This window comes from Eretmochelys imbricata, chromosome 1 (genome assembly GCF_965152235.1).
Source record: "Eretmochelys imbricata isolate rEreImb1 chromosome 1, rEreImb1.hap1, whole genome shotgun sequence".
NCBI lineage: Eukaryota > Metazoa > Chordata > Testudines > Cheloniidae > Eretmochelys > Eretmochelys imbricata.
Window position 1 is genome coordinate 290,024,074 of NC_135572.1, and position 17,139 is coordinate 290,041,212.

The 17,139-nt window shown below is 39.6% G+C and overlaps 1 protein-coding gene and 1 long non-coding RNA gene across 3 annotated transcripts in view; one reads left to right on the forward strand and one right to left on the reverse strand.

Annotated features, from left to right (window-relative positions):
* OSBPL8 (oxysterol binding protein like 8) overlaps window positions 1-17,139 on the forward strand; it is a 190,503-nt gene that overhangs the window by 130,947 nt on the left and 42,417 nt on the right. For both annotated transcript variants that reach the window (XM_077832720.1, XM_077832714.1), the window contains 3 exons: window positions 1,067-1,168; window positions 2,741-2,944; window positions 14,664-14,748. In XM_077832720.1, the coding sequence (XP_077688846.1) occupies window positions 1,067-1,168; window positions 2,741-2,944; window positions 14,664-14,748 (391 nt within the window). The remainder of the gene's footprint in view (window positions 1-1,066; window positions 1,169-2,740; window positions 2,945-14,663; window positions 14,749-17,139) is intronic.
* Window positions 4,316-17,139, reverse strand: part of LOC144274007 (uncharacterized) — a 41,510-nt gene continuing 28,686 nt past the window's right edge. The window contains exons 2-4 of the long non-coding RNA XR_013347833.1: window positions 11,268-11,350; window positions 6,763-6,878; window positions 4,316-4,416 (exon numbers count right to left, since the gene is read on the reverse strand). This is a non-coding gene — a long non-coding RNA (uncharacterized LOC144274007). The remainder of the gene's footprint in view (window positions 4,417-6,762; window positions 6,879-11,267; window positions 11,351-17,139) is intronic.

The following is a 17,139-nucleotide window of genomic DNA, read 5'->3' on the forward strand; positions in this document are numbered from 1 at the left end:
AATTTTTCAGCGTGGGGTGGAAAACAAAAAATCTTGGGGGGGAAAAAAGTCTGGTTTGATTTGAACCCAAAACAATTTTTTTCCTAACTTTTCATCAAATTGAAATCTCAGATTTGTTTTGAATCAACCAAAACATTGTCAACTTGAAAATAATTTTTTTCTGTACTCTGTTTTGAGTTTTTGTTTCAATTTGGTTGTGTGGGTGTGTCACCCCTTTTTTTAATAAATTTGGCCAAATTTTGAAATTGAACTGTCCATTTTGAAATGAAAAGTCAAAACAAAATGGTCCAAGATGAAACATTTCAAAATGGTCAGAAAAGAAACATTTCAACTCTTGAACTTTTTTTTTCAACTGAAACTATTTGCCAAATTTCAAATAGTTTTGGGTCCTGAAAAATGCAATGATGAAAAAGCAATTTATTGAAGAAACTTTACCCAACTCTTGAGGTGTTATAGTCACAGACCTTAAAGTGATCGGCCACCATGAGAGGAAAATGGCATCACTGAATTTCTACTGCAATAAATAAATAAATAAATAAATAAATAACAAGTAAATACTTTCATTTCTGTCTTTCATTATTTTTCAATTCAATGGACATTTAACCATGCATACCTCTCCTAAACCCAGAATCTGCACAATTGTGCTAGTGTATGAGAACTTGAAATTGACTACTAATTGATTACAAATAAAAGTGAAACTGTGACTGGTCTACTTGCCTTCCTGATAAGGAGCAATGAAATAAACAATAACATTGTTAAAAATAAGTGATTTCAGTTATCTTAAAAAATTAAATTTTAAGATGATATTTGTAACATTTTTTTTAATTTAATATTAGAAGTGACTTGTCTTGAAACTGAGCACGGAAAAGTCTTGTGTGTTCAAGACAAACATTCTTCCCCATTTTAAAGCTGCTTCTTTGACTATATTATTACAGGTTGAGCTTTACACCTTACAATTTTCCTGAGTTTTTGTTAATTGCAATGGGTTTTTGTTTTTATTGCTCTGACTTGCTTTTTCCCTGTGATTTAAAATAGTTTTACCATCTTGTATATTTGTTATTTACAGGTTCAAAAGAAAAATTACAGAGAAGAGAAGAAGAGAGCTACGAAAGAATTGCTTAGCACAATCACAGACCCATCAGTTATTGTTATGGCTGACTGGCTGAAGGTCAGAGCTTGAGTGTGAAATCTGAGTTGAAGTTTTAGTAATTAATGATTAATGTTTAATGCTGATTAATGTTTTTCAACTAGCAGAGCATCTATTAATTGCAACCCAGAGACTCCATGCTTGAGTCCTAGGGGATAACTGAGGAAACTGGCTGTTACTTACTGCAGTCACCATAGTGATATTGACCTAATATGTACAGCAACTAATTTAAAAAACTAGTTGGGGTTATGGGTTTTTTGTACTTGTGATTTTATACTTGATCATACAGAATTCCTTAATTTGTTAGAAGTCACAAAAGGAAGGTCAGTCATCTTAGGTATTTTAACACAGGTTCCTTCTTGCATATCTCTTCCTCTTTTTTCTCTTTCCTTCCATATGAAATAGCTATAATCCTAGAATCTTATTTCCATAGAAGGGATGAGATGTTCATCTGTCCCAAACAGTGGGCAGTACCACCAGCAACAGAGGATTGCAAAAGCAGTGTGGGTACTTTTACAGAGATTAAACTAAATGGCTTATCCATAAGAGGTAATATTTATCCTGCTCATGGAAAAGCCTTACTAAATAGAAGGATTAAATCAATACTATGGAGGTCAACAAATTAGTGTTTGTTCAGCCTGATAAGGAGGAATAAATTCTAGAGTGACCAGAACTTAATCACAAACATCCATACCCCAGACATTCAAATCCAAGAAACCTAAGAACTCGTGGTGGTGCACAAGAGGAGGTGCTCTCTCAGATAGCCAGCGATCCCACCCAAATCTGGAATTTTTATATATCTATAGATTGGTTGTTAACACCTTGATTTCCATTTCAAAATCAAGTATCAAGTATTAAGAACTCTGAGAACTGTTATGACCTACCATCGCTAATGGTATATCTACACAACAAAGAAAAACCTATTGCTGGCCAGCGCCAGCCGACTTGGGCAGGGGCTGCAGGGCAATTTCGTAGCTGTGTAGATTTCTGGATTCAGGCTAGAGCCCAGGCTCTAGGACCCTCTGAGGTGGAAGAGTCCCAGAGCTCGGGCTCCATCCTGAGCCCAGAAGTCTACACAGCAACGAAACAGCCCTGCAGCCCGAGCCTGAGCCGGTTGGCATGGGCCAGCAATGGGTTTTTCTTGGCTGGGTAGATGCACCCTAAGGAGGCAATTGCATTCTGCACCAATTGTATCTTCTGAGTTGCATTCATAGTAATTCTACCCATATGTCATGAATAATATTGCTAATGGTAAAATACGCTTCGGCTGTGGACACTCCTGGGGAATCCAGAAGGAATCAGGGATCCAGAAGTATTTCCAGATTTTGAACCAATGTGTACATCACTTGCATAACAAGGGTAATATTCACCGGCCCTGGAAGGAGGAATCTGCATCTTAACATATTTCTGCCACAAGGAAGTACAGAACACTGTTGTAGAATCAACAGACTTACTTTATTTTGGGTAAAACTATCAATTGACTTAGATTCAATTTTCCTGTCAGCAGGAGGGGGATGACTTTGATATTTATTTGTGACTTCGATATTTATTTTTAATTGTGATGAACTAAACCCAATTGTTAATATTTTGTAGATTCGTGGTACATTGAAAAGCTGGACCAAACTGTGGTGTGTGCTGAAACCAGGAGTATTGCTCATTTACAAAACCCCCCAAAATGGCCAGTGGGTGGGAACAGTGCTCCTGAATGCTTGTGAACTCATTGAGCGGCCTTCCAAAAAAGATGGCTTTTGTTTCAAACTTTTCCATCCCTTGGAGCAGTCCATCTGGGCTGTTAAGGTTAGTGAACATCCATTCTTGAAGACATTGCAGAATGTGTCTGTGTTCTCAGCATTGAGTAGAAGCAGCCTTACACATAAGAGGCACTACGCTTTTCTATATAGTCAGCAGTGTTTTGTCTTCTAGCTATTCTTAACTTAATTCTGTGTTAATACAGTGTCTACTGCTGTACTTTTCATCCAAAAAAGTAACGATGTGACCTCTGTAATTTATACTGTGTAGATCACATGTTGGTTACATGAACAGATTAATCTTTTAGGAAGTCCTTAGCAATAAATAGGATGCTATAATCTTTGCTGAAGAGCATACAATGTGTTTCATGTAATGTGTCTTGCTGAAAAGTCTTTCATTCAATATTTGTAAATAGCTATTTCATTTCTTTAGATTTGATGCTTGAGTAAATTAATAACTTCATACAAAAGCACTTGTTTTAATTGCTTTTGTGCACAGCAATAATGATGGTGACCTTGTAGGCATTTGAAGCTTATACATGATTCTGTATCTTGAAACGTGGTGGTGGTGGTTATTTGAACAGTAGAATTCCATTTATCCGACCCTCCCTTAACAAGCTCTCCACGTTTACCAAACAGCTTGGACTGGAGGACCAGAAGCGGGCAATCTCTCCTGTGACCACTAGATGGCAGTGCATCGTCACATTTTCCCATTCTCTGGTTTATCCAAAGTTTTGATGGTCTGATCTGGCCCTCGTCAGCTGTATTACCTTACCTCCTAACAGCCCTAATAATGGATGAGGAATTTATTATACTCTCTGCATTCTACATCTGATACAAGATGCTAAGTACCTGTATAGCTGTTCCATGTCCTATCTCATCAGTGATGGACAATGGTAACTTCCTTCTTCATTAAGATCAGGCAATTAAAGTAATAATCACCTGACATTTATTCAGAGGAATTATTGTCTGTCTGGAATCTTATCTCTTCTTAGTATGAAATACTCAAAATATTAGGGTTTTTTTTAATTGGTTGTAGATTTACTATAGTCTAAAACCACTTCAGAAGAGTTTTTTACCCTACTGATTTTTCATTGTCAGTTTGCTGTGTACTCATTTCCTCCATTCCTTTCCTAGCGATGTGTATTTTGTGGTTAATGTGACTTAAAAGTTCAATACTTTATGAACCTAATTCATGAAGGTTGTTAACAGCTGTTTGACTAGGGTGACCTAGCTCTGCAGAAGATGACAAATCAGTCTTAGGCTGAGATCTGTATAAATCAAGGCTATATTTCCTAATTGCTTGAACGTTATTAAAGGTAGGTCAAATTTTAAACCAGAATAAGTCAATATTGTCCATTTTAAATGTACTGAGGGCTATTGTGGCATTTGTTTATTCTGGTGTGGCTATGTATAGTAGAGAATTATTAGTTTTAGTTAGAAGTCCTTGTTAAAACGATGTCTTCTTCCCTGTCCTGTCCCCCAGTCAGTAACAGCAATCCGCTAGTGAAACTGTAGATCCTGTGGGAGGCAAACTTTCATAAGGATAGCCGCAGGTAACTTTACTCTCCAATAAGCTTTCACCATTAGGCTCACAAGAGAAAAAGCTTGTTTTTCAACAAAGAACAAGAACATAAGAATGTCTGTACTGGGTCAGACCAAAGGTCTATCTAGCCCAATATCTGTCTTCCGACAGTGGCCAATGCCAGGTGCTTCAGAGGGAATGAACAGAACAGGAAATCATCAAGTGATCTATCTCCTATTGCCACCTTCTGGCAAACAGAGGCTAGGGACCCCATCTCAGCCCATCCTGGCTAATAGCTATTGATGGACTTATCCTGAATTTATCTAGGGTTTTTTGAACCCTGTTGTAGTCTTGGCCTTCACAACATCCTCTGGCAAAGAGTTCCACAGGTTGACTGTGCATTGTGTGAAGAAATACTTCCTTTTGTTTGTTTTAAATCTGCTGCCTCTTAATTTCATTTGGTGACCCCTAGTTCTTGTGTTATAAGGAGTAAATAACACTTCACACCAGTCATGATTTTGTAGACCTCTCTGATATCCCCCCTTAGTCGTCTCTTTTCCAAGCTGAAAAATCCCAGTTTTATTAATCTCTCCGCATTTGGCAGCCATTCCATACCCCCTAATAATTTTTTTTGCCCTTTTCTGAACCTTTTCCAATTCCAATACATCTTTTTTGAGATGGGGCGACCATATCTGCACACAGTATTCAACATGTGGGCATACCACGGATTTGTATAGAGGCAATATAATATTTTCTGTCCTATCTATCCCTTTTTGAATGATTCCCAACATTCTGTTAGCTTTTTTGACTGCTGCTGCACACTGAGTGGATGTTTTCAGAGAACTATCCACAATGACTCCAAGATCTCTTTCATGAGTGGTAACAACTAATTTAGACCCCGTCATTTTATATATATAGTTGAGATTATTTTTTCCACTGTGCATTTACTTTGTGTTTATCAACATTGAATTTCATCTGCTATTTTGTTGCCCAGTCACTCAGTTCTGTGTAGCTCTTCGCAGTCTGCTTTGGATTTAACTATCTTGAGTAGTTTTGTATCATCTGCAAATTTTGCAACCTCATTGTTTACCCCTTTTCCCCCAGATCATTTATGAATATGTTGAACAGTACTGGCCCCAGTACACACTCCTGGGGGACACAACTATTTACCATTCTCCATTCTGAAAACTGATCATTTATGCCTACCCTCTGTTTCCTGTCTTTTAACCAGTTACTGATCCAGGAGAGGACCTTCCCTCTTATCCCATGACAGCTTACTTTGCTTAAGAGTCTTTGGAGAGGGACCTTGTCAAGACTTGTTCACACCCAATCTGAAGAGACACCACCACTCAGAACTATGTACACAAGATGTATAAAGGTACTGCAGAAGTCAGCTTTTCCCTAAGCGCACTTATCATAGTGTCTGGTTCCTCCGTCTGGCTGACTGTGCATGACTTTCTGTAGTAGTCTGGGGCCAGTCGCTTATCATGCTCCCTTGATGTTATGCTCTTCCAGTCTACAGTGTATAACCAGTAGTACCCACTCTGCTGTGTTTAAACCACTTGAAGAAGATGACAGTGATTTTTAGAAGCTATCATATGGAACAGCCAGTGTTAAAGAAACAATGTACACAGGCTAGTGCTGGTCCCAACCATAGCCAGGAATTTCTCAACTCTTATTACAGAGATTAAAAGCAAGAACTGTCCCCCAAGGGAAAGTCCTCAGAATTGAGACAAAAGGTATTGGTGGGTCTATGAAGAGTATATTTGGAAAGAAGGACATTTTAAGATAGGGGGTTAAGACAGACTGTGAAAGAAACCATACAGTTTTTTATGTAGGAGGAGCTGTCAATCCTCCAAGTATAGATCACCACAGATCCAAGATGAATTAATAGGCAGCAGGTTTAAAACAAATAAAAGGAAGTATTTCTTCACACGACGCACAGTCAACCTGAGGAACTCCTTGCCAGAGGATGTTGTGAAGGCCAAGGCCATAACAGGTTCAAAAAAGAACTAGATAAATTCATGGAGAATAGGTCCATCAATGGCTATTAGCCAGGATGGGCAGGAATGGTGTCCCTAGCCTCTGTTTGCCAGAAGCTGGGAATGAGCGACAGGGGACGGATCACTTGATGATTACCTGTTGTGTTCATTCGCTCTGGGGCACCTGGCATTGGCCACTGTCGGAAGACAGGATACTGGGCTAGATGGATCTTGGTCTGATCCAGCAGGGCCGTTCTTATGTTCTTACATTCCACTCTGGTTTACACATGTGCATCAGGCACCCAGAGCCGGAGAATTTGTAAGTAATGTCCATTGGGTCACACATGCACCCTGGCTAACCTCGTGCCTCTGTCTGAGGGGATATAGGATGGGGCAGACGAATGGTCTCTCCTGTTACTTCTCACCACCTCATGATCTGCGTCAGAACCTCCAATGTCTGTAGCTTCAGCATCGTCCTAAAAAATAAGAATTAGATTTAGCTTTGTAAATAATTTTAACAATTTTTACAGTTTATGATAGAGTTTGCATCCCTACCTCCTCTAAAACCCTCTTCAAAAGCGCCTCAGGGGCCACTGTCACGAGAATATTCTCAAACAAGAGATGGACTCCCTTTTGGGGCAGGAAGTGATAGAACACCTGCCTCCTCAATACCAAGGGAACAGGTTTTACTCGACTTACTTCCTGGTACCCAAAAAAAGGGTGGTTGGAGACCAGTCCTCGATCACTGCCATTTCTATCACATCGTTTGCAAACTCAGATTTCACATGGTCATGTTGGCATCTGTAATCCCATGTTTAGAAAAGGACATGTGGTTTACAGTTCTTGAAGTGAAAGATACCTACTCTTCCATAGACATTCATCCCACTCATAGATACTTCCTCAGATTCATGGTGGTCTGACAATTTTCAGTACAGAGTGCTGCCTTTGAGCATAACAGTTGCCCCCAGAGTCTTTACCAAGGTGTTCTTGAGAGTAGCAGCTTATGTCAGAGATTGTGGTCTCATTATCTTCCCCTACCTCGAGGACTGGCTCCTTGTTGCCAAGTCACTCCAGGAAGCCTATGAGTTAACTTCTAGGATGCTGCACTTCCTCTCCTCACTGGGAGTCCTTATAAACGGCAAGAAATCTGTTCTCGCCCACACACAATCTTTGGACTTCATCATGGCCGCCTTGAATTTTATCATTGCAAGAGCATATTTGCCCCAGGAAAGGTTCCAGATCATGAACAATATATCATAGCTCAGATCAGATACCCCTCATCAGGTATATGTGGGCATCCTCGTATACCTTCCTCTCTGGACGGGACCATTATTACAGATGCATACCTATTTGGTTGGGGAGCTCACATGAACAGCTGCATAGCACAAGGTACTTGGACGTCTTGATAATCCAGGATGCACGTCAATATCCTGAAGTTGCGAACAGTCTGGAAAGCATGCGAAGCCATTCTTCCATTCAACCGTGCTCATCTTGTCCTTATAATGTTATGACTATTTTCTACATCAACAAGCAGAGGGGAGCAAGATCCATCTCCCTGTGTGCAGAAGTGGTCAGTCTTTTGGAACTGGTGTGTCAGCAATAGAATCACCCTTTCAGCAGCCTACCTGCAGCAGACATTTTGTAGTCCACCATGATTGGGAACTCCATAACTTGGTATTGCACAATATTTTCGCTCTATGGGGAACCCCAACTAGGGATCTGTTTGCTTCTCAAATGAACAAGAAATGCATTACATATTGCTCCAGAAGAGCCCTGGGTCACTACTATGACATTACATCTCATATTCATCCTAGAAATAATATTATGATATAATTGTGATGCATTTTATACAAGATGGGTCATATAAGGTGTCATTGGAAAAGTTATGATTATCCTATTTGTACGCATGTATCATTTTTGTAGCTGAAGTTATGAATATTGACTATGTATCTGTATTTCAAATGTAGTTACACCTGGGCGATGCCCACTAGGCAAGATGCTTTCAGTCTAGATAGCTGGTTGGGAAGGGCTTATTCCGGGTAATGAATCATTAGGGAAAACAATAGGCCTTAGGAGAAACTTATCTCCCACCTGGTGAGCCTTCCTGAGAAGGCTCCAGACAGCCTGTAAATAATGACAGGTTTCAGAGTAACAGCCGTGTTAGTCTGTATTTGCAAAAAGAAAAGGAGTACTTGTGGCACCTTAGAGACTAACCAATTTATTTGAGCATAAGCTTTCGTGAGCTACAGCTCACTTATGCATCCGATGAAGTGAGCTGTAGCTCACGAAAGCTTATGCTCAAATAAATTCGGTTAGTCTCTAAGGTGCCACAAGTACTCCTTTTCTTTTTCCTGTAAATAATGGCTGCTATGACTCTACAAGGGCATATGACCAGGCCACATGACTCTGGACTCTATTTTGGAGTGTCTGTATTTTTCAACACGCTTGTCTGGGAACTGGTTTTGGGACAAAGGGTTCCCGCAATGTACTAAAGCTATATAAGGCATGGAGTGACATCATCGGTTGTTCTTCACTCCCTACGCAAGAGGACTCCTGGAAACAGCTGAGGAACTGGAGGAAGTGCTGGACCAAGGCTAAAGGGATTTCTAGCCTGTGTATGTAAAACCTGGGGATTCCAAGCTGTAAATCAAGTGCAGCTTGTACCTTGAGAATCTGCCAGCCTGCTTGTATCATCAGTCAGGGTGAGAGATTAATTCAAATACTATTTTTCTAGTGTGTTTTTGTGTTTTTGTTTATTTACTAGGTAATCTGCTTTGATCTGTTTGCTATCCTTTATAATCACTTAAAATCTATCTTTTGTAGTTAATAAACTTGTTTTATGTTTTAATTTAAACCCAGTGTGCCTTTAAGTGAAGTGCCTGGGGAAAAAGCTCAGCTTGGTTTAACATAGGCTTGTTGCATTTCCTCTCCACATTGAGTGGGAGGCGACCTGGATAATAAATTCATACTGGTCAGGGTTTTGACCAGGGCAGGATGCTACAGCTCTGGGGTCCTAGGATGGAAAACTGGTGGTTGTTTTGGCTGTAGCCTCTCTATTGATGGTTTATGCAGTGGCTGGTCAGAGTGTCTGCGTGTAATTGCAGCTGGGTGTGTCCCTACCTGTATGAATGCTGGAGAAAGTGTAGGACCAGGAGCAGGTCTGCAGCTTGTCCCAGCAGCACAGTGTGAAAGGGAGCCCAGGCTGTTGGGTCAGAGGGCTCAGTGGTACCCCAGTTCCAGGTGGCACCCCGGGGGGAACTCCTCACATCTACTCCCAGGGTGATGCTCTGCTTCTTCCTTGGTCAGACCAGTTCAATTATGCCTTTCCTCTTCTATTGCTTCTACCATGAATTTTATACAAAGTCTGGCAGGGCAGGGGTCATCCTGATCGCCCCTTACTGGCCCAGACAGTTCTGGTTTCCCAACCTCCTATACATGTCATCCCGGCTACTAATCCTCCTCCCAATGTTTCCTGAGCTCCTGACCCAATGGAACAGCAAGATCAAGCACCCTGATCTGCATTCGTTCCATCTCAGGGCTTGATATTTGGATGGGTATCATCGTTAGAATGTTCAGTTGGGAGTAAATCTAACCCAGCCTTGTGAGACAGTCATCTAATATTAGGAAGAATTCTATTAGAAGATGTTACTCCTGGGAGGCTTTTGCTCCAAAAAACTAAAAATTCTGCATATTATATTTGTCAAAATAATGCAATATAATCTCACCAGTTTCAATTGTTTTAATAATTTATTTAAACTACAATACAGAAAAAAAGTCACAATAACTTTTCAGCATTTCCTAAACACATGAAAGAAAAGTTACGAACACTTGGTAATTAATACCCTGCATTCCAGTTATAATCCTGAATTTTCATTGAAATTACGTTACAGAACACCAAACAGAAGGAGGGAAAAAGAAAAGTAGAATGTCATTTTAAATTGCTCAGACTTTTTCACATGTGAAAGTCGTACAGTTTTGCTAATCATTGTCCTGGACCTAGCTGGGTACTTTGGGAAGTGCTTGGTTCTGATTGTCCTGATATTTTATTGACTGCTTGATAAATGTTTTATTTGCCCTCAAAGTCTTGTCTTTTCTTTTTTTTAATGGGTAAGTAAAATAAATCCTGAGCTGTAATCTAACTCCATTGTGCCACTTTGGCACAGGAAAAAAGTGAGAAAGTACATAGATCTTCCTAGCTGATTCCCTTACTGTCATTTATAAGACTTTACATCTCTCTGGCAATGTAGGGGCCTTAAAACTTGTACAGGTTTTATGCTCCTGGGGGAATTGACTGAGAATGGGAAAAATTAACGAACAATAGGAGTAAGATGTTAATAGCGAAATGAAGGTGCTTTTCTTCTTGAACACAACAAAGGACCATTCTTCTAGAAACTGCCAATAATCCTCTCATCTTGGACTATAGCCTCTCTCTGAAGATATCAGGCCCGTCCATCGGCTCCTTGTGAGTCCATTTGGTGGCAATCAGTGCATAACATCCACCTCCTCAGGACTACTTGGTCTTCGCACATCCACTCACCACTAGATTCTGGAAAGGCTTAATCAACAGAACCTTCCCGCCTATTCAGAAGCTCACTCACCAATGGGACCTGAACCTGGTTTCTCTCAGTACCCATAAGGCTCCCCTTTGAACCTTTAGCTTCTTGCTCTGTCTCTCTCCTTTCCATGAAGGTTGCTTTCTTCGTAGGCATCACCTCAGGTAGAAGGGTTGGCAAGCTTGGACTGATGATGGCAGATCCTTCTTACACTGTATTCCATAAGGATAAGTTTTCTTTGCATCTAGCTACACCCCAAATTCACCACCAAAGAAGTTTCAGAATTTCACCTTAACCAATTGATTCACTTACCTGTGTCTTCCTCTGTGGAAGCATGTGGTTTTGGGAAGAAAAGACTCCGATTCCTTGATGTTCAGCAAGCCTTGGGCTTGTAACTGCAAAAAACAAAACCAATCAGGAAATCCCCAAGACTTTTTATCACCATAGCAGAAGGAATCGGGGGACACGCCATCTCCTCCTAGAGAATCTCCAAATGGATATCTAGCTGCATTCTATTTTATCAGCTATCAAACCTTCTCCCCCCTTCACACCAAGGAGGTGAGAGCTCATTCCAAAAGAGCACAAGCAATAACTATGGCATCATTTCAGAAGGTGCCTTTCCTTGATATCTGTAAAGTGGCCAGATGAGGCTCTGTTTATGCATTTGCAAGACATTATGCCCAGGTGCAGGACTCCTCTGCTGATACATTCTTTGGGACTGGGGTCCTCCACTCAGTTCTACTGTCTACATCCTCACACCTTCCTCCTACTGCAGTAGTGCTTATCCGTCACCCACGGCGGAATATAATAGGAACCGTCACTAGAAGAGGAGGTTATTAACCTGTAATGGAGGTTCTTCGAGACGTGTGGTCCTCATCTGTATTTCATTACCCTCCCTCTTTCTTCTCTGTTTTGGATCTTCTCTGATTTGCAGGAGAGATGGTTGGTCTGCCCCACCCTTTATGTCCTTGGATGGGGGCTCGAAGAGCCAGGACACATGCTTGGACCAAGTGACCTATTTTCAAATTCTCCAGCTCCAGGCACAGAGTACACATGCATAACTCACAGTGGAATACAGATAGGGACTACACATCTCTAAGAACCTCCATTACAGGTCACTAACTTCCTCTTTACTTGCTTTTGTTCAAAACTTCTTGCTTTTACATTCCCTCTTCTAACTTACCAGTTTCTCATTAGATTCACTGGGGGAAGTCCACCCCCCAAGACCCAAACAGATTTTCTTATCAATTAGGCTGATTGACAGTAGGTTTAACGTATCGTCCAACTGTGGCTACAAACCTAATGCAAACCCTTTTACCTATCAGTTGTCTTAAAATTCCTCTAACTTAACTGTTTTTAGAGTGGGCTCTTGAGTGGTATTTTCAATCTTTTATATTCTCTAAGCACACTTGAGAGAAATAGAAATATCTGTAGCAATGGCACTGTTTCTAAAGAAATGTTTTAAACATCTGGAATTTTTAGTTTATTTAGGTCTGTCAAGTGATTAAAAAAATAATTGTGATTAATCGCACTGTTAATAATATAATACCTTTTTAAAATAGTTTTGGATATTTTCTACATTTTCAATATATTGATTTCAATTACAAAACAGAATACGAAGTATACAGTGCTCACTTTATTTTTCATTACAAATATTTGCACTGTAAAAAAACAAAACAAAATTTTTTTTCAATTCATCTCATAAAAGTACTGCAGTGCAATCTCTTTATCATGGAAGTTGAACTTACAAATGTAGAATTATGTACAAAAAAACCTGCATTCAAAAATAAAACAATATAAAACTTTAGAGCCTGCAAATCCACTCAGTCCTACTTCTTGTTCAGTCAATCGTTCAGACAAACAAGTTTGTTTACATTTGCAGGAGATAATGTTGCCTGCTTCTTGTTTACAATGTCACCTGAAAGTGAGAACAGGTGTTCGGATGGCACTGTTGTAGCTGGCATTGCAAGATATTTATGTGCCAGATGCACTAAATATTAATATGTCCCTTCATGCTTCAACCATGCATCCATGCTGATAACGGGTTCTGCTTGATAACCATCCAAACTAGTGCAGACATATGCTTGTTCATTTTCATCATCTGAGTCAGATGCCGCCAGAAGAAAGGTTGATTTTCTCTTTTGGTGGTTCAGGTTCTGTAGTTTCCGCATCTGAGTGTTGCTCTTTGAAGACTTCTGAAAGCATGCTCTACACCTCGTCCCTTTCAGATTTTGGAAGGCACTTCAGATTCTTAAACCTTGGGTCGAGTGATGTAGGTATCTTTAGAAATCTCACATTGGTACCTTCTTTGTGTTTTGTTAAATCTGCAGTGAAAGTGTTCTTAAAACTAACAACATGTGCTGGGTCATTATCCGAGAATGCTATAACATGAAATATATGGCAGAATGCAGGTAAAACAGAGTAGGAGACTTCTCCCCCAAGGAGTTCAGTCACAAATTTAATTAATGCATTTTTTTAACGAGCATCATCAGCATGGAAGAATGTCCTCTGGAATTGTGGCCCAAGCATGAAGGGGCATACAAATGTTAAGCATAACTGTCATGTAAATACCTTGAAATGCTGGCTACAAAGTGCCATGTGAGCGCCTGTTCTCACTTTCAGGTGACATGTAAATAGGAAGCTGCCAGCATTATCTCCCGTAATTGCAAACAAACTTGTTTGTCTTAGCAATTGGCTGAACAAGAAGTAGACGTAAGAAGTAAGTAGAAGTAGAAGTAAGTGGACATGTAGGCTCTAAAGTTTTACATTGTTTTGTTTTTGAGTGTAGTTATGTAACAAAAAAGAATCTACATTTGTAAGTTGCACTTACACGATAAAGAACTGTATTGGGTGAATTGAAAAATACTCTTTCTTTCATTGGCAATTTTTACAGCGCGAATATTTGCAATAAAAAATAATACAAACTGAGCACTGTCAACTTTGTATACTGTGGTGTAATTGAAATCAATATATTTAAAAATGTAGAAAAACATCCAAAAATATTATACATTTCAATTGGTATTCTATTGTTTAACAGTGCGATTAATCGTGATTAATTTTTGTAATCGTGATCGGGTTTTTTGAGTTAATCGCATGAGTTAACTGCGATTAATTCTCAGCCCTAAGTTTAATTTGAGATTTGTATCTGGAGCTTTGCATCCTTTGCCATCGCTTCCTGTTTGGACACAGAGTGGCACCCTCTCCTGCTGATTCCGCTTGCAGAAGGCACTTGGAATCTACAGTGATGAGGGTCAAAGAAGTACCTAGGACAGATAGTATCCTTGCCACCTACTCATAAGTCCGTTTCTGTGAGGGGAGGAAGGTACCTCCATTATAACCTGATTTAGAGGAGGAGGCAAGGAAACAAGGTAAGAGAGCACGGGGTGCTGCTGACAGGCCAGGTGATAGAAGTTATTTGCCAAGTCAACTAAAGTCTCCAGATTAATTTTAAAAAATAAATTGGAATAAACTGAAGACCTTTCTCTTTAAAGTGTGGTTCTCAACTCAACCCCACTTTAAGATAAGTGTCTGAAGAGGAAAATCCAATGAAAGGAGGCAACTCCTCTACAGAACCATATCTTCATTAGTTGTTGCTGTGAGTGACAGTAGAGCTTCCTGCATTGTAATCAGCTTGTTACTACAGCAAACAAGCCATGAAACAGCTGATTCAAAATAATGTCTATGGATGTTGTATTCATATATTTCTAGGGTCCTAAAGGTGAAGCGGTTGGTTCTATAACTCAGCCATTACCTGGAAGTTATTTGATCATCCGAGCAGCTTCAGAATCAGATGGTAAGTAAATTTTCTTGTTTTGTTTTGATTTTTCATTTTTGAAGTGCTTGCTTATTAGAGATTCAAATTATTCCATTTCTCTTGTACAGTGTTACAGCATCATATTTGCAGATCCGTAGTTCAGTTGAACATGCTTTTTTTTTAACCCAATATATTAGATAGCTATAATGCAAGCATTTTTATTTCATATCATGAAGTAACTTTGCAAAGTTTTAGTAGTTATAAATTTTGAGTCCCTTAAACTAAACGTTTGAGCCTACTTAAGAGACTAACAAACACAGCCTTGTAGAAGAGGTGTTAGTCCACATTAAATGCCAAATATCTTGGAAGATTCTAAATTAGAAAGAATTTCAAAAGACTGTTGTGTAACTTTGGTGAGTAGCTGCTATGCAACTGCACTAGTTAATTAACTTAGCACTGCAATATACATTTTATATAGATCTTATTGTTGAGAGGATTATGGCCAACTGAAAATGTAGTAAATCTCAAGAAATGAGTGAAAAGTAATTTCAGGACCTAGTTGTCCTAAGTTCACTTTCAATTTATTTGGTTTTACAATCAATTTCTTATTTTTCCAAATTCTTTTTGCTCCCCTTTTGCTGTTGAAAGACCCCAGAAAATTGAACAAACATGGGAAATAGTAAAGATGGGGATACTTAAAGTAACGCAGTGGAAAAAAACAAACAGTTTTGTCTGTGGTCTTTCAACTATAATCTTCGGTCTAGTCTATTAGAGTTCCCTGTATCAACAAAACAGGGACAGAAAACAGAGGAGGAATAAATGGTCAGTTTTCAAGATGGCAAAAAGTTAATGGTTGGATGCCCAAAGGTTCTGTTCTAGGACTGGTTGGTGTTTGATCCCTTTTGCAGAGCATTAGTAAATAGAAGTGGCAAATTTTGCATATGACAGAATTATTTAAGTTAGCCAAATCTAGAGACGGCTGTAGGGAACAGCAGAGGGATCTAATAAAGTTAGGTGACGAAGCACAATAGCAGATAAAGGTCACTGTTGTGAATGGAGAAATGGTACGTTGGCAGGAGTAATTTGAACCAATCAAACATTAGCTGGGTTCTGAATTAATTAGTCAGGGGAAAAAAGTTCATGTTATTGTGGACCACTTAGTGAAAATGTTTCCTCAGTATAATTGTAAAGTTAAAATGTAAGTATGTATAAAGAATGGAATGTCTGAATTGGACATTTGCTGATGTTTCTTTGTAAGCAGATGCCTTTAAGAAAGTACTGAAGTTTTACATATTCGCAATCAGGAACAAAAATATTGCGAACGGGGAAGGAGAATTTGGTACAATTGACACCCCATACTTGAAAGTTGAGTGTATTGTGGTTTGATAGAACAGAGAAATACTAGAGAACAATAGAAATGCTGTCAAGATAGTAACATTTTCTAACTGCTTAAAGTGCATATTTGGTTAGGGGAGCAGGAGGATGATTGTCCTTCTGAATGAGGTGAAAGGTTGGAGATGAAGAGTGAGTGTCTGCATCCATTGGCAGGCCAAGAAGGGAGGTGGCAGTCTGTCTCTGTTAGGGAAAAGGCCTATCTGCAGTGGCTTCTTCTGTTATAACTAAGGCTAAGATTTTGTCTCGGTTACTTTTAGTAAAAGTCACAGGCAATAAACAGAAATTCACAGAAGCCTGTGACCTGTCCATGATTCTTAATAAAAATAACTGTGACAAAATGGGGAATGGGGGGGTCCATCACCTGCTGAAACGGATCTTTACGGCCCACGGCTTGGCAGATTGTTACCGGTACCACTGAAAATTCAGATTCAATTTGCTCAATGCACAGCAATTTGTTTGAGAGAGAATCACACAAGCTATAAAAGGTTATGTAATACGTCTTCCTAATAAGCCTCAGTTCCCCAAGCATAAACCCTCAGTAACTATCTTGGCCCTACACAGTATCCTGACTGGCAAACAAAGCAGGTAAAGCTATCAGTCCTAGATAGAGACTCTTCTCTTCTCTTTTCTTCTCTCTTCTCTTTTCTTCTCAAGTACTTGGTTACCCCGAGGTCCTCTGGTTCAAAAGTCCTATAAAAGTCCCTTGTAGCAGGGTGTTGGCTACCCTAAGACCCTCTGTCTTACAGCGTTGCAGACCTCTTCAGATGTTAATTGGAGAGCTAACTGACGAACTAACTCTGCATGTATGGTATTCTTAACATTTATACTCCTTGCTCTCAAAGCAGTCACATCCCAGGAATATGCCCTGTGGGCGTTCCATTACTGGTTTTTCTAATTAATATTTTAAAAGGGACTGCAAAACAGACAGAGACAAAAGATCAGTTAACATTTACCCTCTCATCAATCATTCACTTGAGCTCTTAGTGTGGTGCCATCCTAAAGGGTCATTTTGACCTTGGTCATTCAATACCAAGC